Consider the following 25,734-nt stretch of genomic DNA (forward strand, 5'->3'; position numbering starts at 1 on the left):
TATTCATCATCATCACCCAGTGAGTCTACGTTTGAACAACCAGTAGTCTCAAATATTTTACATTGATATGGACTTTTGTATATTAATACAAATTTAAGGCTACTTTTTGGGGGTGGGAGGAGGTTCGAGACAGGGTTTCTCTGTGGCTTTGGAGGCTGTCCTGGAACTAGCTCTTGTAGACCAGGCTGGTCTAGAACTCACAGAAATCCGCCTGCCAATGCCTCTGGGGTTAAAGGCATGGGCCACCAATGCCTGGCCTAAGTTTATTTTTGTATTGTTTCTATTTCTTGTTTAAGGTATTGTACCTTAAACTTTTTTGTTTGTTTGTTTGTTTTTTTTTGTTTTTTTGTTTTTTTTTTTTGTTTGTTTTTCGAGACAGGGTTTCTCTGTTTAGCTTTGGAGCCTATCCTGGCACTGGCTCTGTAGACCAGGGTGGCCTTGAATTCACAGAGATCTGCCTGTCTCTATGGCATTTAAAATGCTATAATAACATCTTATAACAGTGAGACACTGGTCTACAGAGCCAGTTCCAGGATAGCCTCCAAAGGTACACAAAGAAACCCTGTCTCAAAAACAAATAAACAAAACGCTGAACAGTCAATAGCTAGGCAGGATTTCTAGGCACAGAGGATGCTGGGAAGAAGGGCAGAGACACCAGCAGATGGAGAAGCAGCAGGACGGGGGTGAACAGAGTAAAGGTGACTGAGCCATGTAAAAGAACATGGATTGATTCTGCCCCCTAAATATGGATTAGGGGGCAGGGGAAAAAAAGGGGGGAAATTGATTAATTTAAGTTATAATGAAGGGACCAGCTGCCCCTTTCGGCAGCCATGACAGTAACACGTGCTCGCCATGACCTTGCCTTGGTCACTAAGAGGTCAGATGCCTGACTCGTGGCAAGGAACCAATCAGAAGTTAGCTGGTGGTGGTATGCTTTATGGCTCTGGGTGTGCTTTATGGACAAGTGCACGGCAATGACGAGCAGAGCATAGCAACCACCCTGGGAGGGCCTATGGGCCATAACCAATTGGCCAATCAACACAGGGCAAGCCCTCCAAGCCTGGAGGCACACCAATCCTGAGCCTGTGCGTACCCCTAGACACTCCCCTTACGCTGCCCTACAAGATCTCTCGGCAGCCGGTTCTAGCTGTCCTTGCTAGCCATCGGCCATGGCGGGTGGTTGAAAGACCCGAGCTAACATGGGGTTAGCTCATTAAACAACAATAAAGCCTCATGCAGTTTGCAGCAAGTTTTCAAATCCACCTGGTGATTGGGGTGACCTCGGTCCTAGGCTAAGACCCCGAGGCCTGAGTTTTCCGGAGGTCTAACAATACAAGCTAGTGGGACAAGCCTAAGCTATAGGCCAAACTTTCTGTGTGTGTGTGTGTGTGTGTGTGTGTGTGTGTGTGTGTGTGTGTGTATGTGTGTGTGAGAGAGAGAGAGAGAGAGCTGGCAGTCCAATGAAAAATGCCCACACAGACTGGTTAGCTAATTTATTATGTAGTTGAGGATAACCTTGAACCACCGTCCCCCATCATCTTGCCTCCACCTCCCAAGTGATGAGAGGACAGGTGTGAGCCACCGCGCTTGATTTATGTGGTGCTGGGGATGGAATCTGGGGCTCCATCCATGCTGGGTCAGCTCTACTAGTGACAGGCACTCTCACAACTGAGCCCCATTCCACCCCTCCCCAGTGCAGCCCACTGCTCCCCAGTCCAGCCTCGTACCTAACCCTGGTTCCTTTCTCTCCCTTTGCTCAGCTACACAGGACCCACAGGGGAGCAGCAGCCTGTCCTCTGGGATTATTCCCTCAAATATGGCTTTTTGCACAGTGAAATGAATGACTGAGTTGGTTTTATGTTCTTTTCTGCATGACAGAAATCAACCGAGGTGGGAGAGGGGGCTTTTGATAATGTGGACACTGTTGTGTGTCCCTGGGGAAGCCATGTTCATGGAGGTCAGGCTGTGGCTCAGGAGGCAGAGCACTCACCTGGCATGCACAGGGCCCAGCATCCCCTCACCACCACCAAAGTGTGAACAAGTAGTGGAGTACAATTGTCATCCCAGCATCTGCATGTGGAGGAAGGAGGATCAGGTCATCCTCAGCTACACAGCAAGTTCAAGGCCAGCCTGGGCTACTTGAGACAGAGAAACAATGTCTCCAAACATGAAGAAGCTGACACCAGACCGGATCAAGCTGAGTTAGACAGTATGGGACCGACTCAACACTATGACTAGTGTGCTTTGTCATGTGTGCATGGTGGTTTAGCTCAATGGCTCCTCCCCCTATTTTCTGACATAGGTATTCTCAATTACACTAGGCTGGCTGGTCAGTGAGTCCCAGGAATCCTACTGCCTTTCCATCCCCAATGCTGGGGTTACCGACCTGCACCACCTCACCTGTGTCTTCTCTGATGCGGGCATCCAAACTCAGGTTCTCATGTTGAGCCATCTCCGTGGCCCCATGACTCACTCCTTTTTTTGTTTCTTGTATTTGTTTTGTTTTGTTTGAGACAGGATTTCTCTGTGTATCCATGACTGTCCTGGAATTTGCTCCATAGACCAGGCTGACCTCAAACTGACAGAGATCTGTCTGCCTCTGCCTCCTAAGTGTTCACCACCACCGCCAGGCTTTCATCCCTTGCTTCTTACAGATAAACAAAAACCTGGTTTTGAAGGGTCATATCCAAGGTTACCGTGAACCTAAACTTGGCAGGTGACAAAAGGCCCAACTCAAATGGCTCAATAAAGCAAAGAATCCACAGGTTCCCATCCAGGGGAAGTCAGGTATGGCTGGATCCAGGAACACTAATAGAAATGGGGCATGATGGTATGCACTTGGCATCTCAGGAACTTAAAGAGGCTGGGGCAACAGGATCACACATTCTAAACCAATCCAGGCTACAGAGTGAGTTAAAAGTCAATATACCCAATGTTGAGAAACCCTGTCTCAAAAGTAAACAAGTGCACTGAGTGATGATGGCGCATGCCTTTAATCCCAACACTTGGGAGGCAGTCAGTCTCTGAGCTCCAGGAGCCTGGACTACAAACTGAGCTCCAGGACAGTCCGGACTACACAGAGAAACTGTCTCAAAAAACAAAGACAAATATCCCAGTTGCACTATTATCAGCGTGTTTCTATCTCCCAGTTACTGGTCTCAGCTTTCCAGAATGGGAAAGAAATAGTCGCAGAATCCCTGCCTCAGAGCTCCCAGTCCTGCTCCTAGAAAATGCCCAGGACTAAGGCTCATCATAAGCCGAGCTCCTGCACCTTGGGGTAGGGACAGCACCTTGCTTTGAGGAAGCCTAGCCTATCCCGATCAGACGACCAGTCTGTGATATTGGGGACCTGGTGTCATGACATCCATGTGTGAACACAGCAGGCTAGCAGTGAGAAGACCCCAGTCAACAGAAGCCAAACTAGTGCACTTCCCAGGTGTTCAACACCCAGCATTCAGGATGTCTACGAGCCCAGATGCAGGCATGGATGGAGGTAGAGAGCATTCTAGGTGTAGGCTGTGGGAGTGGTAATCCCAGGCACACTGAGAGGAAGGCCTGGGCTATTTGCTATGTCCTGACAGCTAGGTGACATTATAAGAGGAGCAGAGAACACAGCCTGGCAAAAGCATGGCCAGTAAGTCTTCTAGCCCAAGTGTTGACTCGAAGGACCCCGGAGGCCCCAGGGGGAGGACAGCCAAGGCCTGACTCTGCTGCACGTGAGGCTGTTCCCTGGCGGCATCAACCAGCCCCACCTTTGTCGCTGTTTCCCTGCCCCAAACCAGGACAGGGCGATGGAGGTGCAGGTGCTGTTGTAGGTAGGGAGCTGCCCTTTCCCAGCCCCAGATCTGATGCAGCGGTAACCCTCCAGAATGCACACGGGCAGCGTCAGTCACCAGCACAAACCAGGGCCAGAGCCACGCATCCCCCGAGGTCACAAGGACACCTCACGCACCCTCCTGCAAGGTTTAACCATGTTGCCACCCCAACTCTCATGATCAAAAGTCCAAGCATGGAGTGTGGGTGTCTGCACTGGACAACCTCAGGGACTTTGCACGTCTGTTCCCGCTCCTATAACCTCCCGGGATGCTTCTCCACTGCTTTCTGGTCTGTTTAAGCAGTGTGGTCAAAGATCAGCCTGACATGAGGGTCCAGCGCCGGGATTAAGATTCCACCTCCTGGGAGTCATTCCTGCGGACCCCAAGTTGACGATTCTGTCTGCCCTTCTAAGTAAGCGGGCAGACTCCAAAAGGGGACTACCACATTTGCACATTGGGAAAACAAGGCGGATTCTGCTCCGCCCCGCTCAAGCCACGCCCAATCCCCCGCCCACAACCACACCCCTGGACGTCACAAAAAAGGCCCCCAAAGCCGCAGCTGCCGAGCCGCACCGCGCAGCCCTGCCCTGCCCGCCACTCCGCACACAGGCAGCCGCGGAGCGCTTCCGGCCGGAGGCGACGGCGGCCTCCGGGGCTTCGGAAACGCAAGGCGCCTGCGCGGCAGGGCGGGGAAAGAAGACTACAATTCCCGGCGTGCCCCGCGGGCGGGTGCGCAGATACATTCCGGACCCGGTGGAGGCGTCGCACAGGCGCATTCCAGACCCGGCAGTGGCGCGCAGGCGCATTTCCGGCCCGGCGGCAGCGGCGCGCAGGCGCATTCGAGGTCCGGGTGTGGCACGCAGGCGCATTCGGGGACCGAAGGAGGCACGCAGGCGCTTTCGGGGCCCGGAGCCGGTGCGCAGGCGCATTCGAGGCCTGGTGGCTGCGGCGCGCAGGCGCATTCGGCGCGGGCCGGGCCGGGCCGAAGCGAGCGCCGGGCGGGCAGCGGCGCCAGAGCGAGTGGAGCCTTCGGGGTCCCCGGGTGGCGGCGGCGGCGGTGCAGAGGAGGAAGGCGGCGGCTCTCCCCCTGCCGGCGCGCGACCCGGTCCGTCCCGCGAGCTCGCGCCGGTCCCGCGGCCCGGCCCGGCCCCGGCCCCGGGCCCCTCCGCCGCCGCCGCCGCCACCGCCATGGCCCGGCCACTAGTGCCCAGCTCGCAGAAGGCGCTGCTGCTGGAACTGAAGGGGCTGCAGGAGGAACCGGTGGAGGGCTTCCGGGTGACGCTGGTGGACGAGGGCGACCTGTACAACTGGGAGGTGGCCATCTTCGGGCCCCCCAACACCTACTACGAGGGAGGCTACTTCAAGGTGAGACGGGCCTCAGTTTCCCCTCTGTACCTCCCCCCAGGTTGGCTCAGGCCCTGCGTGCAAGGCGGCCTCTCCCTTTTGTGTAGGGCACGTGCTGATCTAACCCCGGGGGACTGGTTTTCCACAGAGGACCAGGGGCAGCTAATAACTGGTGTGTCCCCTAGCAGTCCTCCACCACAAGACACAGAGGCCTCCAGAGGCTGCTTCTGGCTAGCTTGTTCCCAGGCTGCACTCGACCAAGCATGTCCCTGGAGAAGGATCTCCCCAGGTTGTCCGCAGGGGCAGCTGCTGGCCTTCTTGCCCCCAGGCAGCCCCCTCACAAGACACAGGAGCCTTCGGAACCCCCTGCTGGCAAGCATGTTCTCGGGCTGCCCCATCTCACTAGTATGTCCCTGGGGAAGGTTCTCCCAGGTTGTCCCCTATCCCAGGACATAAAGGACCAGGGGCAGCTTCTGGCTGGCATCCCCAGGCTGTTCTCCACTCTGGAACACAAACTCTCAGAGTCAGCTGCTGGCTGGCATGTCCTCAGACTGTTCCCCACTCTAGGACACAGGACCAGGGGTAGTTGCTTTCCGGTGTGTCCCCAGGGAAGGGATGTGAAGCCTGGACAGCCACCTGCTCCAATTCCAGCAGAGGCCCTGACAGGGCTTTGGCTGCCTTGCCTACTTGGACAACAGCCACCTTTAGCCCTAGTCAGGCTTTATGTAATACATTCCAAGGGGACAGTGTAGGCAGGGGCCCGGCTGTCCACCCTCATCCTCAGTCACACCCTGGGTTCCTGCCAAGCACCCTGGCCCCTAGCCCCCAGAGCTCTCTGTGGAAACTGTCCCAGGCACCCTTTCTCAAGTTCCACTGAGCAGATGGCTTCTTGAAGGCCTGATTTTGCCTTCCAGACGATGTCATCTGCCCTCTAGTGGCTTAAGGCACAATGCACCAGGTGTTTTGTGGTTGAGAGCAGGGAGTCTTGGGCAGACCCGATATTGACCAATATAGGGATCTATGTCAGCGCAGTGGCATCATCCTGTCTGCTGTGGACTAGAACTCCTAGAAGAGTCAGAGTCTTGTTTTAGGGCCAGGAGGGACAGAGTGAGAATTAGGTAGATGCACAGATCCCAGCCAGTCTGGGACCCAGGTGTAGGCCCATGATAGATGTTTGTCCTGTGTCTTCATTTGTGGCAGATATCCTTACCCTTCTTGGTCAATGACTAGGACAGCCGCAGTCTACTCTGCCAGGGTAATTCTAGAGTTAGGATTCCCAGGTACAACATACCAACACTGAGAGACACAAGTGGACACCTCTGCCTCCCACCCTGGAATGTGGTCTGAACTAAGAAGCCTCAGGGCTGTCCAGATGCTATTAATACCGTGTGTCCTGGGGTGAGTGGGGGCTGCTAGGAGGACAAGCATGAACACCTGAGCTGCTCCCCATCTGTAAAGGATTGTGAGAAGAGTCTCCTAGGCTCACGTTATTCTAGGGACAGCTTGGGAGGAGGCCCTGCAGAAGGTCTGTCAAATCTGCCCGCATGTTACCTTCTATGTGGTGTGGGTGGCCGAGACATGGAGCCCCTCCCAAGGGGAGCTGTTAGCTTCCTCTGAGTGGCCAGCCTGTCTAGCTCTGAATGGAGCTGTCCGGGAAGGGGTAGGGGCCTTCCCAAGGCATGGAGCCACAGAAGTGACAGGTCTTGTTCCAGCAAGGTCACATTCCCCCCTCGGCTGTCCAGAGGAGGTCAAGGTTAGAAACTCTGTACTAGGTTTCTATATGTCCAGTGGGCAGAGCCTCCAGCTTGAATTCCTGGGTGGCTCTGCACTCGACCAAGCATGTCCCTGGAGAAGAATACTTCTAAGTATTCTTACCCAGAGGACACTCTAGAGGATGCCCTTAGGGATCCACAAGACTATGGCAAACCTCAGGCCTTCCTCCTCTACCAGTCCAAAGTTTGCAGGACAGTGGGCAGAGTGAGCCTCAGCCACAAGCAGCTGCTGAGGCCAGGCAGGTGGCTCCAGCTTGCCTCTGATGGCAACCTTTGGCCTGGGTCCCCAAGCCTGGGTGGTGCTGGTGGAAGACCTGATGACTCATCCCCGTGGCTGGCCCACAGCAAGTGGCACTGTCACTCAGCCTTTCCTCACCTGTGTGCCAGGTCACAGAGGTGGTGCCTGGATTGCACATAGACTGGTGTTGGCCTCGGATGCCTGAACAGATGACAGGCAGCCTGTCTTGGACACTACTCTTCATCCCCTCTGGGTACAGCTCCTAACACCAGTGCTCAGTGGGCTGCTATTGAATCACCCCACTTTCTGCCACCTACAGGCTCGCCTCAAGTTCCCCATCGACTACCCATATTCCCCACCAGCCTTCCGGTTCCTCACCAAGATGTGGCACCCAAACATCTATGAGGTAAATGAGTTGCTATCAACAGTGGAGATACCTGCCTCAGGCACGCCCCACCACACAAACACTTTATGCCTCCCTCGTACATGCCCCACACCTCATCTTAGCCCTTCATTCTTGCAGACAGGGGACGTGTGCATCTCCATCCTCCATCCCCCAGTTGACGACCCACAGAGTGGGGAGCTGCCCTCAGAGCGGTGGAACCCCACGCAGAATGTCAGGTGAGCTGCATGTGTCCTCACACCAAGGGAACTCCAAAACACCCTGCCCCTGTCCCTCCTTTATTGCTCCACCTGTCTGGGGTCCCCAGGGTCTGTAGGGAGCTGAGCTTGCACTCACGGCCCCACAGGACCATCCTCCTGAGTGTGATCTCCCTGCTGAATGAGCCCAACACCTTCTCGCCCGCCAATGTGGACGCCTCAGTGATGTACAGAAAGTGGAAGGAGAGCAAGGGGAAGGACCGCGAGTACACAGACATCATCCGGTGAGTGCCGGTCATGCCGGACAGCGCTGCCGCAGGGCCTCTTTGTAATAGATAACTGTTTGCTGTAAGAGTCATCTGTGTTGCCGGGCGGTGGTAGCGCATGCCTTTAATCCCAGCACTCGGGAGGCAAAGACAGGTGGATCTCTGTGAGTTTGATACCAGGCTGGTGTACAGAGCGAGTGCCAGGACAGCCTCCAAAAGCTACACAGAGAAACCCTGTCTCGAAATCACGGTGCGGGGGGTACACACCACAGAGCACAACACAAACCCCTTCCCATGTCAGCTCTTCTCTGTTCCCCTATAGCACAGCTGCTCCCTGGGGTGGCAACTGTTGTGTTTCCAATCATGCATCCTGAGCTTGGAGAGGGAAAGAACAGGACTGTGTGCCCAGAGCACCAAGTAGACCACCCAAGATGGCCAAGAGCCTTTCTTTGGCTTGTCTTCATGGGTGACTGGGGCACTTATAGGCCACATCCTCAACTGCCTCTGTAAGCATTGCTTGTATTTGTGGTTCCGAAACTTAGAGCCTTTTTGCAAAGGAGGAAGGTCACAGCCTACTGTGACCTGTCCTCAGGAGCCAATATGACAATCTCCATATCCATCATCACTTTTCAGCAGGGGTTCCTGGCTTGTTTGGGGGTCAGGTGGTCTCCCTTATACCCCTAAAGCAGGGTGTGAGATTGCACTTGCAGGATTCTAGGCAAATGTCAAGCCCCACAGCCTCTCAGCCCTGCTAAATGTCCATGCCGGTTCCCACATTCCCAGGCCTGGTCACTTGACTTCTCTCTCTGTTTTCTGAGACAGGCTTTCCTGTAACCCCATATCCTCCTCCTCTCAAGTTCCCTCCTGGTGCCAGGGTGACATAACACCTCACAACCAGCAGTCCCCTGCCTCAGCACTGACGCAGGAGGACAGGTGCTTGTCCACACACGGTGACCCAAACACACAGGCCTGTATTGTTCCCACACTGGCAGTGGCCTGGGCCCATCAGCAGGCATGCTGAGCAAGCCACACATGTCAGCCTGCAGCCATGGACTGCAGGGGCCCCTGGGCCTTGTCCTGCAGAAGCCAGGCCTGACTTCTCAGAATTGACACAGACTGCAGCTTGGTGATCAGTGCTGGAACAGCAAGACCCTGGACCAGGGTCTCTGGCCTCAGAATAAGATGTGCCTAGGCCTCCCCTCTACTGTGTAGCTGCCGTGGTCCTGTGTGGAGGTATTAGTTATTTGGGAATGTCTGAGTGTTGAGCAGCCCTGTTCCTCTGTCCTCTGCTCAGCTGTCCTGCCCATCCCCAGGTGGGAAGAAGGCAAGATGTCCTATGGGGTTTCTTTTCTTAGTTTTTTGAGACAAAGTCTTAATATGTAGCCCTAGCTGTCCTGGAACTAGCCATGTAGACCAAGCTGGCCTCAAACTCGGAGACCCACCTGCCTCTGCCTCCTGAGTGCTAGGGTTAAAGGCAAGTGCCACCACCATGTGGCTTAGTTATGGCCTTTTGTTGTTGTTGGCTGTTTTGTCTGTCATTTGTAAGTAAATGTTTTAAGCTTTGAGTTTGCCATGGCTACACTGAGCCCTTTCCACCACCCACTTCCTGTCAGCCTGACAGTTGGGACATAATGGTGTCTGACAGGCTGCCTTGGACTCTGCTGTGCACAGGGCACCATTGGGTGTGGCACCAGTGAAAGCTTTGGGTCTGGATCCCCTGCCTCCTGGCAGCCTTTGATCCAGTTCCTTGCTGCTTCCTTGCTGTGTCCCTGTCCCAGAGCAGAAGCCCCAGGCTATTTTTACCATTCTGACTCCAGGAGCCACTTGCTATGACCATGAGGAGGCCCTGTACTACTCCTGGAACTCAGCCTAAGAGCCAGTGTCTAGACACAGCGACACGCCAGCTGGAAGCCTGTGGGAAGAGCCTTGAGACAGGTCTAGGCTGTTATGATGCATTGTGGTAGATGCCCCTCCAACAATGTCTCACACTCCCTTCTCCATGGGAAGCTAAGACCGGCGTCTGCCCTACTCTTCACCTTTCCCATCAGGACCTGCACCCTGAGGACAGCCTGGCCCCTCAGGGCACCTGAGGCTCTAGCCCAGGCCTGATTTCTTTAGTTAATTGCTGCCCTTGTGCAGGGAAGCTCTTGCAGATTATTGCTTCAGAGTGAAGCCAAGCCAGACTGGTGTCCCTGTCACTTCCCCCAGGCCCAACCGTAGGCCTCCGGCACTGGCCTTCACAGTGCCTCGGCTAGGCCTGCAATTTGGGAGTTTGTTTGGTGTCGGTGTGGTGTGTGAGTGGGTGCATACATAAGAAACCAAGGGACAAAGTCTGGTGTCCTGCTCTGTCACTGTCTGCCTGGAATTGCAGGCCCAGAGCTGCCATGCAGCCAGTGTGGGTACTAGGAACTGAGCGTGGGTCCTGTGCTTGCACAACACGTGCTCTTACTGCATCCTCTCTGGCCCTGCAGTGGCCCAGGCTGGCCCCAGACTCACAGCAGCTTCCGGCCTCAGCCTCCAAGTGCCAGGCGATAGGCCTGTGTCCTGCACTTGGCTGTGGTTACTTTCCTGCCTGGAAGCTGGTCACTGAGTCACCCATTGTCTCCTAGCCCCTTCCTTCCACCCTCTCACCCTCTATCCATTGTCTTTGGAATCCTGCCTGGGCCACGGCCTCACCTCCCCTGTCTCCCTAGGAAGCAGGTCCTGGGGACCAAGGTGGACGCAGAGCGTGATGGCGTGAAGGTGCCCACCACGCTGGCTGAGTACTGTGTGAAGACCAAGGCGCCGGCGCCCGACGAGGGCTCAGACCTCTTCTACGATGACTACTATGAGGACGGCGAAGTGGAGGAGGCCGACAGCTGCTTTGGGGACGAAGAGGACGACTCTGGCACCGAGGAGTCCTGACCCGCGTCCCTGAAATAAACTTACAAATTTTACCTCAGCAGGACCCGTGTGGGCCTCAGGCGATAGACTACCTCACTGAGGTTCCATGTGGGCTCCCGTCCCGTGACCCTTAGGTCCTCTTACCCCGTGGTGCCTGACAGACACCCCACTCAGCTCACAGATGGTGACAAGCCTGGGAGGCTGGGGACCGCCTGGTGGGGAGGCAGAGACTCCATCCCAGACCTAGCAGGGCCAGCCCCACAGTCACCTCCTCTCTGCTTTGGTGTGTGTGAAATCCAAATAAAATGGCTTTCTGAGAAGCTGGGAGAAGCAGCCAGGACGCCAGTGGCAGTGGGCAGCTCGGCCAGGGCCGTGGGATGGGCAGGAGGAAGCACTGATTGAAAATTGTCTGTTCATCGGGCTCAGTGGTCTGAGGGCCCCGGCCCAGAAGCAGCTCCTGATTGCCTGCAGATCGGGCTCGCCTGCGTCAGGCACTGCACGGCGGCTCCATCAACCTGCATCCATATCAAGCCTGTAGTCAGGAGGCTGGGCCTGGGATTTGTGTCTCTGGAAAGTCTTGGGTCCTAAGGTGTGTGGGGGACCCCTAATCCCAGCAGTCCTTGTGGTCTAGGCACTTCCTCAGTCCTGGAAACCCCAGCGCCTGCCTGAGGAGGCCCTGTGGCCAGAGGATTGAGTTACAGCCTGGTGGCTCCCCAAGAGAAGGGCAGGGTGAGTCTTACTTTACAGACAAAAGTGACAGTGACCCATTGCTGAGATGGCATACCTGCTCTGCTGCTTACAATGTGCTAGGGGTGGAACCCAGACTTCAAACCACTGGGCTTGAAAAGAAAAGAAGGCCAGGCAATGGTGGTGCACTCCTTTAATCCTAGCACTTGGGAGGTAGAGGCAGCCAGGTCTCTGAATTCCTCAGTGAGTTCCAGCACAGCCAGTATGATTACATAGAGGACACCCCCCCCCAAAAAAAAAAAAAAAAACTTGATGTCACTTCCCCATAAGCAGGCCTGTTATGTCTAGATTTCTATTATCTGAAACAAAGCCATATGCTCTTGAACTGCACTTAAAGGGTTCCCTGCCAGTCTTAACCAGTCATAAAAGACAAGCAGTTTGTAAAGGAAGGAGGCTGGGGAGTTGGGGACAGGATAGGGACTGTTGCCCAGCCATTACAATGCACTTCTTGCCACTGTTACTAAGATGGTAAGAGTGGCTGGGTGGTGGTGGTTGCACGCCTTTAATTCCAGAACTTGGAGGTAGAGGCAGGTGGAGCTCCGTGAGTTCTAGGCCAGCCTGGTCTACAGAGCGAGTTCCAGGATAGCAAGGACTACACAGAAACCCTGTCTCCAAAAACAAAAAAAGAAAAAAAAGATAACTGCGAGTGCAAGATGTGGTGGTCTCTAGTCCCAGCACTCTGAGGCAGAGGCAGGCTAATTTTGGTGAGTTCAAGCCCAGCTTGGTCTACAAAGTGACCTCTCAGTCCCGGAGGTGAGAACCAGAGGATCAGAAGTTCAAAGCCACCCTCAGCTGTAATGAGCTTCAGGCCATCTGGGCCTTGTGAGACCCTGCTCACAAGAAGAAAAAGGAGTGGGGGTGGCATAGCACATGTCTTTAATCCCTGAGCTCAGAGCACCTAAGGCTACATAGTGAACCCTGCTCTTCAGGCCATCCTCTGTTACATACGACCTGAAGCACCTGGCCAAGCTCAGGCATGGGAGTTCATTCCAGGCCCCGAGTGGTGGAAGGAGAGACCTGACCCCTGCAAGACCATGGGTTCATTGCAGTGCTAAAGAAAAAAATTGTTAAGACCAGGAAAGGAGCACTGGGGATTTGATCGCTGGGCTCCAGTTGCTGCCCCCAGAGACAGGGTGGTGGTGTCTGACTTCAGAGACAATGGAAACCACCCAGAGCAGGGGAGGAGCTGGTGCTTGTGCTAGATGGGCGGGACTCGGAAGGCCACCTGTCCTCACAGGAAGAGAAAGTGGGGAGGCCCCCACCCTCCAGGAACCATAAGTCTTGCACCAGGATGGAGGTCCACCAGTCCCTGCTGCTCTTGCTGGCCCTGGATACACTGTGGGCAGGTGAGCATGAATGGGAAACAGGCCTAGAGCCCAGTCTTGAGGGGTCTGTGGATGGGAGAGGTGGGTTTGTGTACCAGGAAAGTAGATCATTCTTCAGCTCACCAAGGAATGGCGTCTACAAAAAGCACATGGTAAGCAAAGCTAAGCCCTGAGTTCTGCCTGGTGACAGGCCTGTGAGCTTGGATTTGAGTGAGGCAGGAGGATTGCCATGGGTTCAGTTAGAGTGAAACTGCATCTCAAAAAACAAAAATGGGTTTAGGATATAGCTTAAGTTGGTGAGCCATGTGCCTGCATACCCCAAGCCTGGGTTCCATTCTGCATAAACCTCCAATCCCGGAGGTGAAAACCAGAGGATCAGAAGTTCAAAGCCACCCTCAGCTCTAGTGAGTTTAAGGCCATCTGGGCCTTGTGAGACCCTGCTTTGGAAAGAAAAAAAAGGGGGGGGGGGTGCGGCATAGTAGCATGTGCCTTTACTCCCAGAACTCAGAGGCAGGTGAGTTCCGGGCCAGCCAGAGCTACAGGGTGACACCCTGAGAGAAGGAAAGAAAGAAAGCCTCAAAGTGCTGTTGTTCATCCTGAATGCATGCAAAATAAATTAAAGAACGTTCCTTAGAATGTGAAAAGTGCTGTTGTTCATCGTAAATGCATGTAAACTAAAGGACGTTCCTTAGAATGTGAAAAGGAAGATAAAGAATAGAAGGAGGAGGGGAAAGGGGAGGGAGGAGTAGGAGAAAGAGGAAGAAGTGGAGAAGGAAAAGGGCTTTGGTGGTGCACGCCTTTTGTCCCAGCCCTCAGGAGGCAGAGGCAGGCAGATCTCTGAGTTCGAGGCCAGCCTGGTCAGTCTGCAGAGTGAGTTCCTTTACTACATAGTGAGACTATCTCCAGGGGAAAAAACAATAGGTATGCCTCATACTTAGAATCCAAGCATGAGGGCAGGAGACAAAGAATCCCTGGGGCTCAAGACAGGCTGAAATCATTGAGCTCAGTGAGAGACTTGATCTCTGACCTCCATATATATATGAGTACATACGAATGTACTCACACACACATTTCTGTTTTAGACAAGGTCTCACTATTGTAGTCCTGGCTGACCTGGAACTCACAGAGATCTGTTTGCCTCTGCCTCCCAAGTACTGGGATTAGAGGTGTGCACCCTTCTCCAAAGAAAGGAGCTGGGCAGTGGTGGCTCACGCCTTGATCTGATCCCAGCCCTCGGGAGGCAGAGGCTGGCGGATCTCTGTGAGTTACAGGCCAGCCTTGTCTACAGAGTGAGTTCCAGGCCTACACAGAGAAACCCTGTCAAGTAAAACTTCAAGAATCATACAGAAAAGAGAACTCAGCTCTTCTTCCATGTGTTAAATCCCTGGGATGGGAAGCAGCCCCAAGGAGATAGTGGCGGGGCTCAAAGGCTGCCTGGAGTAGGTGTGGACTGGCCATGTGGCTCGAGGTAAAGCAGGGTCTTTAAGGCATGATGGGAAGATTTTGAGTTGGCAATGTTTATTTTAAATTTTGTCTTGTTTTGAAACAGAGTTTCTCTATGTAGCCCTGGCTGTCCTGGAACTTGCCTTGTAGACGAGGCAGGGCCTCAGACTCAGAGATCTGCCTGCCTCTGCTTCTTGAGTGCTGGCATCAAAGTTGTACACTACCACCCAGTTTATTTTAAATTCATAATCCTGATCCTGCTTCCACCTTTCCAGGGCTGGGATAACAAGCATGCACCACTAGACCTTGTTTCTGTGGTGTGGGGGGACTAGAACCCAGCACTTCATGTGCAGGAGGCAAGTGCTCCACTCACTGAGCCCAGCCAGGTGCACTGCATCAACAGTGAAGTTTGCTGAGAAATAATTCACACGTTGCTCAGCTCACTGAAGCTCAGAAACCACACAAGATTATAGGCACCAGCCAGGGAGTGATGGCACATGCCTTTAATCCCAGCACTCAGGAGGCAGAGGCAGGCCAATGTCTGTGAGTTCAAGGCCAGCCTGGTCTACAGAGTTCCAGAAAAGCCAGGGCTACACAACACAGTGAAATCCTGTCTCAAAAAACTAATTTTTTTTTTAATTTTAAAAACGTATATGTATCCCTCACATCCCCTGAGAACACTTACCCCTACACCCTGACACCCACAAATCCACTTCCTGTTGTGAGGTTTTACCTTGTGGCCTTTTGTGTCTGATTTTCCCCCTGAGCACTGTGTCATCAAGGCCCTTCCATTGTTATCGCATGTGTCAGAACGCCACTCCTGCCCAGAACATGAGCAGAGTGAGTCAGTCCCTCATACAGACATGTTCTCCGCTGTCGACACCAGTCAACTTCCATCTACGGGTAATGGTGCATGCAGTGCCCTCGGAGGCCAGAAGGGGGCATCAGATTCCCCTGGAGCTGGCCTTACAGGCAGCTGTGTATGAGTCGGTCGCCTGGAGTGGGAACTGGAAACTGAATTTATACTCTGCAACCAGTGGCTCTCCTACCCTGTGAGCCCTCTCCAGCCCTTCATTCACATTTGAGCCTGGCATCTGACAGCAGAGGAGCATCTGGGGAGTGGGGTCCTGTGGGGTCCAGGAGAGGGATCAGTGGGGATTTCAGACAGTCGATATGCCAGATTCAGGGCCTCCAGGCTCAGTGGAAGGCCGGGTGTACATCCCCTAACCTTCCCTCTCTGTCTCACTTCTCAGCAGGCAACACATCGGAGACCCACATCATTGGGGGTCGAGAGGCAGCCCCACATTCCCGCCCATACATGGCCTCTTTACAGAAAGCCGGATCCCATGTGTGTGGGGGGGTCCTCGTGCATCCAAAGTGGGTGTTGACTGCTGCCCACTGCCTGCCTGAGTCGTGAGTATCCCACCCCTCCCCAGCACCTCCAAACACTCCCTGGCTTAAGGTACTGAAGGACTCAGGCCAACCCTCTCTTGGCTAGATAGGCTGTTGGTTCTGGTCCAGTGGGTCACATAGTATAGGAAAGGGTGTCTCCTTTTGACCCTTCAGCTGTAACACCCAGAAATCTGTGGAAGCTGGCCTGCCAGTGAGATGGAGCTTGTGGAGGAAGAATTGCCATCAAGACAAAGGTTAAGAGCACTGTCTGCTCTTCCAGAGGACCTGAGTTCAATTCTCATGGAGGCTCACAACTATCTAAAATGAGATTTGGCGCCCCCTTTTGACATGTAGGCATACATCCTAGTAGAAGTGCCTGCCTAATGCCAGCCCCATCCTCAACACTAAAGAAAAAAATCCTGAGCAAGAAGAAGCAGCCCTTAAGTGTGCTGGCACTCGCCTTTAATCCCAGCCCTTAAGGAGGCAAAGGCAGGTGGAGCTACATAATTCCAGGCCACCCAGGGTCATATAGTGAGATCTTATCTTTTCTTCCCCACCCCCCCACACCCCCGAGACAGGGTTTCTCTGTGACTTTGGAGGCTGTCCTGGAACTAGCTCTTGTAGACCAGGCTAGTCTAGAACTCACAGAGATCCACCTGCCAATGCCTCCCCAGTGCTGGGATTAAAGCTGTGCGCCACCACCTGCCCGGCGTGAGATCTTATTGTACAAACAAAATAAAACAAAAAACCAAAGTATTCCAGAAGTCTAGGCTTCAGGTATGAGTGTCTCTTACATGGCTGCATGTGTGGCCCCTGAGCATGGGACCCTGAGTCCTGTGGATGTAGGAAGTCAATACAAGAGGACCCCAGAACAAATCACAGAAGAAAGATTATAGTTAGGGGAGGGAGGGACTGTGAAGATAGAAGATGACCTGCCAGGAGTGGACTGCGGATGATGCTGTGGGTTCATGGGAAGAGAGGAATGGCCATTCTCGGGCTGCGGGTGGCTATGGACAAGTGGGGTTCTGCATTGCAGGCTACAGCAGCTAAAGCTGGTGCTCGGCCTGCACCACCTCCAAGACCTTCGAGACCCAGGCCTCACCTTCCACATCAAGGCAGCCATCAAGCACCCTGGTTACAACCGCAACCTTGAAAATGACCTGGCGCTGCTAAAGGTGCAGGATGGAGGGGCTGAGGGGCTGCCGTGGCCTGGTTTCCCTCAGCCACTCACTGGCCCTCCTGTCCCCACAGCTGGATGGGCAGGTGCGGCCCAGCAGGAATGTCAAACCGCTGGCTCTGCCAAGAAAGAGCCGAGCCAGGCCAGCAGAAGGCGCTCGGTGCAGCACCGCTGGCTGGGGGATTACCCACCAAGGTGGGCACCTGGCACGGGCCCTGCAGGAGTTGGATCTGCGTGTGCTGAACACCCGAATGTGTAACAACAGCCGCTTCTGGAACGGTGCCCTCGAGGAAGACATGCTGTGCTTGAAGGCTGCAGCCAAGAGCCAGGCACCCTGCAAGGTGAAAGGGGGACTGGGAGGCCTGGTCTCCTCAGCAGCCCTAACTGGCTTGTAACACCTAGTCTCTTCTGGGTGGGGCTGGGGTGGAAGGAGGGTGGAGCTAGCATTCATCTCATTTGTCAGATGCAGAAACCAAGGCCCTAGGAGAGTAAACAGTCTAGGTTGGAGGTCAGGAAGACAGATTTGTGTTTGAAATTTAGCACCACAGACTAGTCATCTGGGCCCAGAGCAAAGGCCCTAGGGGAGAAAGGAGAGGGAGAAAATGGAAAGGAAGACAAGGGTGCACTTGTGGCCCCTGGTCCCTGAGACAGGCACAGAAGCTGACCTGTGTTCCTCACTTCCCACAGGGTGACTCTGGAGGGCCTCTGGTATGTGGCAAAGGCCAGGTGGATGGAATCCTGTCTTTCAGCTCTAAAAACTGCACAGACATCTTCAAGCCCCCTGTGGCCACCGCTGTGGCCCCCTACAGTCCCTGGATCAGGAAGGTCATCCATCGCTGACCACACCAGCCTTGGGCCTGATGTTCCAGATGACCTCAACACTTACCGGCCTGGGTGGGAAAGGGTTAGACGTGCCTCTGGGGACCAATAAATCATGATGAGTCTGTTTCACCCAGCCCTGTCTGCCTCTGGCCTGTGTGAGCCTCTAAGATGAAGGTGTCCCTTCCCAGTGGCTGTCAGTACAACCCTAGGACATGGAATGGACATGGGCCTGCTGGGAGCCAAGGCAAGAGCAATGGCAACATCTTGGCCAGCAGGGGGCACCAGCTGCCCTCTGTGGCTCTATCATATGAGGTGAGGAGATGGGAGGCTCCCCACAGAACATCCCCAACTTCTGCTTAACTGACACCTCAACACAAGCTGCTACAGTGTCATTCTGAAGGGACCAGATCCTCACCAAGGCACCTGCTTTAGCTGCAAAAAAAGACCCGTTAAGATGTCTGACCTTGCAGGAGCTACCCTAATCACTAGGCGGTCAGATACCCTCCTTGTGGCAAGGAAGTTTGCTGGTGGGCTGGTGGGCTCTGGGCTTTACAGTAAAAGTTGTGTAACAGTGACCAGTGACATGCAGAGCATAGCAACCGCCCTGGGAGGGCCTTTAGGACGTAGCAACCAGTTGACCAATCAACATAGGTCAGGTTGCCCAAGCCCAGAAATGCACCAATCCTGAGACTATTGCATACCCCTAGACATGCCCCTTGCACACCCCAATAAATCCGACCCCCCCTCCCGCCTTGCAGTTTCTCCAGGTCCTTCTCAGGCCAACCACTGTGTTGGACAGATGAGGGAACCAAGTTAAGGCAGTTAACTCATTAAACAATAAAAGACTCTTTGCAAGCCAGGCGATGGTGGTTCACGCCTTTAATCCCAGCACTTGGGAGTCAGAGGCAGGTGGGTCTCTGTGAGTTTGAGGCCAGCCTGGTCTACAGAGCGAGTTCCAGGACAGCCAGGACTACACAGAGAAACCCTGTCTCGAAAAAAATAAAACAAAAAATAAAAACAAAGAAACCATGGCACTCACTCCTTGCCTGTGATCTCTGCAGTTGGGAGGCTGAGGTAGGAGGATTGCCTCCATTTCAAAGTCAACCTGAACTACATGACACCCTGTCTCAAGAGCAGGGGTAACCTATCTATTTACAGACTTCTCCCAGAGAAGTCTCCCCTTGAGATAGAGTTCCATGCCGGATGGTGGAGGCGCACGCCTTTAATCCCAGCACCTAGGAGGCAGAGCTAGAAAAATCTCTGTGAGTTTGAGGCCAGCCTGGTCTATAGACCTAGTTCCAGGACAGTGAAAGCTACACAGAGAAACCCTGTCTCCAAAAACAGGGAGAGAGAGAGAGAGAGAGAGAGAGAATGAGAAAGAGAAAGAGAAAGAGAGAGAGAGAGCTGGCCTCAAACTCCTATGTCTAATGTAGCTGAGAATAATCTTAAGACCCTGGTGTGCCTACTTCCCCTCCTGGGTGCTGGGGTGACAGGCACACTGCACACGCCCTTTTGAACCCAGTGCTAGAGGGGCATGCTCTTAGCTATTCTCATTTCTTTCACAAAACAGCCTCGAAAGAACAGGAAGTCTGAGAAAGGCCAGCCAGAAGTCACAGGGTGGAATTACAGCGACCAAAGCTTAAATGCTTTTGGCCGGCTTATTTTCCATCCTGCACTTTGTCCCAGAATGCTGGGTTGGCTCAACCTTATTCTTTGCCATGCCCCAGGGAACATTCTGCCTGGCTTCTGGACTCTGGGTGGCCCTGGCTCCATAAAATAGGTTTCAAAGGTATCAGCAGATTAACTTGGTTTTATAGACAGAGAAGGGCCTGGGAAAAACAAAGCTGGGAGTGGTGGGTACACCTGGGATTCCAGCCCTTGGAGGCTGGAGTGGTCAGGGCAAGAATCCAGGTCATCCTGAGCTATAGAGCCAGATCCAGGCTCAAACAAACCAAACAAAAACAACGGGGGCTTGCAGGGCAGTGGTGGTGAACACCTTTGATCCCAGGACTAGGGAGCCAGAGGCAGGCAGATCTCTGTGAGTCCAAGGCCAGCTTGGTCTGCAGAGTGAGTTCCAGGACAGCCAGGGATACACAGAGAAACCCTGTCTCATAAAACAAACAAACAAAAAAATGGGGGCTGGAAAGATGGCTCAGAGATTTAGTGCACTGATTGCTCTTTCGGAGGACCTGGGTTTGAAACCCAACACCCACATGATGGCTCACGACCACCTGTGATTTAGGGTCCAGGGGCTCAGACACCTCCTTCTAGTCTCTGAAGCCCCCTCCTCAAAATAAAAACAAATATTAGAAGAAGAGGGAGGTGGAAGCATGAGGCTCAGAAATTCAAGATTCTTCCCTGCTGCTTAAGGACTTGAGGCCAGCCTGAGCTACACGAGACCCTGTCATCCTGACTCCACCTCCCCAGTACAGGTACATGCCACCTGTTTCCACACTAGGAAAGCCCAGGGGACGGCAGCACTAGACTAATCACTCCCATTGCCTTTCTCTTTTTGTTTATTTGCCTCTTTATTTGTTTATTTTTGCAACAGGATCTCTGTAGCCCTGGTGATCCTGTAATGCCCTATGTAGATCAGGTTGGCTTCAAACTCACAGAAATATTTCCTGCCTCTGCCTCTGACTCCCCAGTGCCTAAGTTATAGGAACATGCCACCATACCAACTCTGTCATTTTTGAGACAATGTCTTACTCTATCCCAGGCTGGCCTTGAAAACTCTCGGTAATCCTGTGCCTCAGCCTTCAGAGCATAGGGAGTCACAAGTGTGGACCACCAAGCCTGGCTGGCTTCATCTTCCACAGACATTTGTGTTACCTCTGGCCCTTCACAAGCACCTGAAACCTTGGATTTTATGCGTGCAAGTTAATCTTGGGCATCAACAAAGGTTGTTTTAGTTTTGTTGTTTTGCTTTTTGAGACAGTTTCTCTATGTAACCCTGGCTGTGGACCAGGCTGAGCGATCTTGAACTCAGAGATCTGCCTGCCTCTGGTTCCAGGGTGTTGGGATTAAAGGTTTGTGCCTCCATACCCAGCTTGTTCGGTTTGTTTCAGACAGGGTCTCTAGCTGGGACCTAGGACTCACTGAATTAGTTAGTATGGCTGTCCAGCAATTCCCAAAGTTCTGCCTGTCCCTCCCCTCCAGCACTGGGTTACATCAAGCCCTCCACACCACTTCAGGCTTCCTCTGCAGATCTGAACTCAGATCCTTATGTTTATGTAACAGGCATTTTACCAATCCAGTTTCCCCAGCTCACTCTAGGTTTTTTTCTGCTGGTTAACATCTGTGAGACTGAGCCTGGAGGTAGGGCACACTCTCTTAATCCCAGCACTCGGGAGGCAGAGGCAGGCAGATCTCTGTGAGTTTGAGGTAGCCTGGTCTGCAGAGTCAGTTTCCGGGAGAGCCATGGTGGTTACACAGAAAAACCTTGCCTTGAAAAACTTTAGGGGCTGGAGAGATGGCTCAGAAGTTAAGAGCACTGGCTGCTCTTCCAGAGGTCCTGAGTTCAATTCCCAGCAACCACATGGTGGCTCACAACCATCCGTAATCAGATCTGGTGTCCTCTTCTGGCCCGCAGTGTTATGCAGACAGAACACTGTATACATAATAAATAAATAAATCTTAAAAAGAAAGAAAGAAAGAAAGAAAGAAAGAAAGAAAGAAAGAAAGAAAGAAAGAAAGAAATTCAGCCAGGCGATGGTGGTGCACTCGGGAGGCAGAGGCAGGTGGATCTCTGTGAGTTCGAGACCAGCCTGGTCTACAAGAGCTAGTTCCAGGACAGCCTCCAAAGCCATAGAGAAACCCTGTCTTGAGAAAACAAACAAACAAACAAACAAACAAAAAACTTAAAAAAAAATTGACGCTTTTACCCATAAACCTGCCAACACTCATTCATGACCCCTTCCAATGGATGTGGTGGCCTCTGTCCCTGACTGTCCCTCTAACAAGATTGGCAAAACCTAAAGAAGGAAGAGGCCAGCTGGGCCTCAGCCATCAGCCTGAATGCTCTCAGCCGGTTGCACTTCCTCTCAGCTCTCAGCCCCTTAGCAGGGTTCTGGGGCGGCTCCAACTGGACACAGATCAGAGGGGACCGGCCTATAGTGGCAGGCAAGATGTTTACTGCTGCTGTCCAAGCTTTCTCTTAACTATTCCTTTGCCTTGAACCAGCCCCCCACAACCCCATGAAGAATAGAAGGCCAGGGGTTTACAAAGAGCCGGGAAACCCTGTGCAGACAAGGAAGGATGTGAAGGCTGGAGGTGCTCGCCCCACCAGGGCAGTGGAGACCTATGTGGGTTTCTCTCCTCTCTCCCTCCCTCCCTGCACCTCTTGTTCTGTTGTCTAGTCTGCCCTTGAACTTGAAGTGACTCTCCTGCTTCAGCTTCCTGAGTGTTAAGATGTCAAGCATGTACCAGCACACCCGGTTTCTCCCGAGGACAGCTCTGGCTGCCTGTGCTGGACACCATACTCAGCCCCTCACTGATTCCCCACATACAGTGGAGGTGGGAGCAGCCAGGCTGAGGTGGCTGGAACCAGGCCTGGGAAGTACCACAGGGTTCCAGAAACATCACACTGTGAAGACACAAGTGGAAGACACCGTGCCACAGCTAGTGGCTGTCCCAAAGCCACACACAGGCTGTGAGCACTGATCACAGGACACAGAAGGCCTAGCCCTCAAGATTTGGACCTCCTGTGGAGCTGGCAAGGTGTCCATGTTAGCTATTTCTCTGTTGCTGGGATAAAACATCAAGACCAAGGGAACTCATGGAAGAAAGTTTATTTGGGCTTACAGGTCCAGAGGGCTAGCCTCCACCATGGTGGGGCAGCATGAATATGGGGGCATGTCAGTAAAACCACCACACCTCACCCCTGCATTTGATAGGAGGGTCCTGAGTTTTAGGCCAGCATGAAAACAAAGAAGGAACCTGAATCATAAAGAAAAGAGAAAATCTGGAGAGATGACTCAGTGGTTGAGAGCTCTTGCTGTTCTCACACAGGACCCAGGTTCTATTCCCACCACCCACAAAAGGCTGACAACCCTCTGTAACTTCAGTTTCAGGAGATATAGTGCCCTCTTCTGTCCATGCTGGGAACTGCACCCACATGGGGCACATAGATACATGTAGACAAACACACATACACATAAATAAAATAAATAAAACTAAATAAACTAATAAAACTTTATACATGAATACACACAAATAAAAATAATTTCAAAATTAGAATCTAGCCGGGCAGTGGTGGTGCACGCCTTTATTTCAGGCACTCAGGAGGCAGAGGCAGGCGGATCTCTGTGAGTTTGAGACCAGCCTGGTCTAGAAGAGCTAGTTCCAGGACAGCCTCCAAAGCCACAGAGAAACCCTGTATCGAAAAACCAAAAAATAAAAATTAGAATCTAAAATAAATTGATGTGGTAATGCATGTCTTCAATCCAAACACTTGAGAGGCAGAAGCAAGCAGAGCTCTGTGATTTCAAGGCCAGCCTGGTCTACAGAGGGAGTTCCAGGACAGCCAGGGCTACACAGAGAAACTCTGCCTCAAAAAAACAAAAACAAAAACTTCAAAAAAATTTTAAAACATTCTTATAAAAGTTAAAAATAAAAGCAGTTGAACAAAACAACAAATTATATTTTACAGCTATAATCTCAGTAGATTAAGGGGGCTGGGAGAGCCAAAGAGCCACCCCCACCCAGCGCATATGCAAGTGGGAAACCTTCCTGTGGGCTGGCTCCTGGCACTCCCACTTCCCATCTGCTCCTCAAAAGAGACCTCCCCAGGTGGGCAAGTCTAAAGACCTGGCTGTGCTCTCTCATCTGAAGCCAGAGTTACAGACTCTGGTCTATGAAGATGGTGCCTGGGAGGACCCTTCCTTCCTCTCCCTGACTCAGGACTGCTGGCTCTCCAGGGACCTGAGGTCTCATTACTGCAGCTTCTTTTTTTTTTTTTTTTTTGGTTTTTCGAGACAGGGTTTCTCTGTAGCTTTGGAGCCTGTCCCGGAACTAGCTCTTGTAGACCAGGCTGGTCTCAAACTCACCAGTGGTCTCTGCCTCAAGCTGGTCTCTGCCTCCCCAGTGCTGGGATTAAAGGCGTGCGCCACCACCACCCACCCAGCTACTGCAGTTTCTTTCTCTGCCTTTACCTGAATTCTGCTGTGTGTCTCTTTGTCAGTTACAGAGACCTAGTCCCGGGTCTGGGGTTGAGTGGCTGGCGCGCGTGCGTGTGTGTGTGTGTGTGTGTGTGTGTGTGTGTGTGTGTGTGTGTGTGTATAGCTCCTACCTAGAATTCCTCCAGTGAGGGGACCGAGGGCTCAGGGGTTAAGCTCTTGGCTAGCATGTGAGTGTGTGGATTCCATCTTCCATCTCCAGCATAGCAAGAAAGAGAGACAGACAGAAACAGCCGGCTGGGCGGTGGTGGCGCACACAGCCTGGTCTACAGAGCGTTCCAGGACAGCCTCCAAAGCCACAGAGAAACCCTGTCTCGAAACCCCCATCCCCTCCAAAAAAAAAGAAAGAAAGAAAATCCTGAGTCTTAGCTAGGTGTTGGTGATCCACACTTTTAATCCCAGGCAGAGATCTTGGTGAGTTCAAGGCTAACCTGGTCTACAGAGAGAGTTCCAGGACAATCAGGGCTACATAGAAAAACCCTGTGTTGTAAAACAAAAACAAATCAATAACACCAAATCCTGAGTTTTAAATACACAACAGATAGTTCTCAATATATGCAAGTGAAAAGTTTCTACACCCCCATAAGCCTCTCTCCACCGATGCAGCAATCCAAATCAGAACCAAATCAAACCGAATTAGAAAAGCCCACGTTTAAAAGATACAACACTCCCTGATGGCCTTCCAGCCCCCCAGAGAGTCGCAAAAGTGAGCGGAAAACCACAGTCTGTCTTCTGGGGGACAGTCTGTCTTCTGGGGGGAGTGGTCCTGAGCATCTCTGGAGGAGGGGCCATCATTTGGCAGGCTTTCTGAGGGAGATAGGGGGGTGGGGGCTTGGGTGGAACTTCCACCATAACATCAAGATGCAAACACTGGGTGAAAAAGACCCCCCCCAAAAAAAATCTAAGGTTTAAAATAATGCCATTCAAACTTTATGGATTGGTTTGTGCTTATTTTCTTCTTTCATTTAATTTTGTGTGTACAGGTGTTTTGCCTGCGTGCATGTTTGTGCACTAGTTGTGTGGCTGTGTCTGAGGAGGTCAGAAGTAGACATGAGATCCCTTGGAACTGAAGTTACAGATGTCTGTAGGCCACCATGTGGGTGTTGGAGATAAAACCTGTGTCTTCTGGAAGAGCAGTAAGCACTATTAAACAGCTGAACCATCTCACCAGCCTCCCTTTCCTTTTCTTTGGCATGTGTTTTTTGTTTTTGTTGGTTTGATTTTTGTTTTTGACAGGGTGCCCTCAAACTGTGTAGCCAAGACCCCCTGAACTCCTGATTCTTCTGGCTTCTATCCAGGTGCTGGAATGGCAGGTATGCACCAGCATTCCTGACGGCTTTCCACACTTTTATCTGCTAATCCAGGCTGCTCTTGGCCAGGACAGAGTCAGGCAAAAGGACTTCAGGAGGCTACAGGTCATGTTGGGTCAGGGAGGGGCCGGCCTGGGAGGGGGCTGGGGCTTCCTGGACAACCTGAAGGATCCCAGAGGCCAGAACAAGCAGGGGGTTAGGAATTCCTCACTCGGCCCAGTTTTGTTTGTTTTGACCCTAAGGCCCTTTGAGGCCAGCTGGCAGCTCCCCTGCCCTGGCCCTCTTCTGCACGTAGCTTGGCCTCTCCAAGAAGGCTTTGGGGATTCTGGACAGTTCAGAGGCCCCCAAGCCTCTGAGAGGCACTCGCGGCTGAGTGTAAGTGGGTCACGAGGCCCATAGTGATTTACCACGTTGTCGTGGTCCC

General features: G+C 52.8%; 2 protein-coding genes across 7 annotated transcripts; both read left to right on the forward strand.

The window, feature by feature from the left end:
- Positions 1–4,794: 4,794 nt before the first annotated feature.
- Positions 4,795–11,238, forward strand: Cdc34 (cell division cycle 34, ubiqiutin conjugating enzyme). 3 transcript variants are annotated; one of them, XM_035445451.1, is made up of 5 exons: positions 4,795–5,180; positions 7,489–7,575; positions 7,693–7,790; positions 7,880–8,053; positions 10,729–11,238. In XM_035445451.1, exons 1-5 carry the CDS (start codon positions 5,004–5,006, stop codon positions 10,937–10,939), a joined length of 747 nt encoding a protein of 248 aa, XP_035301342.1. In that variant the 5' UTR covers positions 4,795–5,003; the 3' UTR covers positions 10,940–11,238. The 3 variants fall into 3 exon arrangements, with proteins under 3 accessions (XP_035301342.1, XP_027275264.1, XP_027275263.1); XM_027419463.2 differs by having other exon boundaries at positions 4,802–5,180; positions 7,919–8,053; positions 10,733–10,918; XM_027419462.2 differs by having other exon boundaries at positions 4,805–5,180; positions 7,919–8,053.
- A 142-nt stretch (positions 11,239–11,380) lies between these two features.
- Gzmm (granzyme M) lies at positions 11,381–17,957 on the forward strand. Of its 4 annotated transcripts, none has more exons than XM_027419458.2 (5): positions 11,381–13,011; positions 15,687–15,846; positions 16,862–17,000; positions 17,077–17,343; positions 17,690–17,957. In XM_027419458.2, the coding sequence occupies exons 1-5, from the start codon at positions 12,957–12,959 to the stop codon at positions 17,840–17,842; spliced, it is 774 nt and encodes a 257-aa protein (XP_027275259.1). In that variant the 5' UTR covers positions 11,381–12,956; the 3' UTR covers positions 17,843–17,957. The 4 variants fall into 4 exon arrangements, with proteins under 4 accessions (XP_027275259.1, XP_027275260.1, XP_027275261.1 ...); XM_027419459.2 differs by having other exon boundaries at positions 15,690–15,846; XM_027419460.2 differs by lacking the exon at positions 11,381–13,011 and adding an exon at positions 15,368–15,485.
- The last annotated feature ends 7,777 nt before the right edge of the window (positions 17,958–25,734 follow it).

Source organism: Cricetulus griseus, chromosome 5 (assembly GCF_003668045.3).
Source record: "Cricetulus griseus strain 17A/GY chromosome 5, alternate assembly CriGri-PICRH-1.0, whole genome shotgun sequence".
NCBI classification, from domain to species: domain Eukaryota; kingdom Metazoa; phylum Chordata; class Mammalia; order Rodentia; family Cricetidae; genus Cricetulus; species Cricetulus griseus.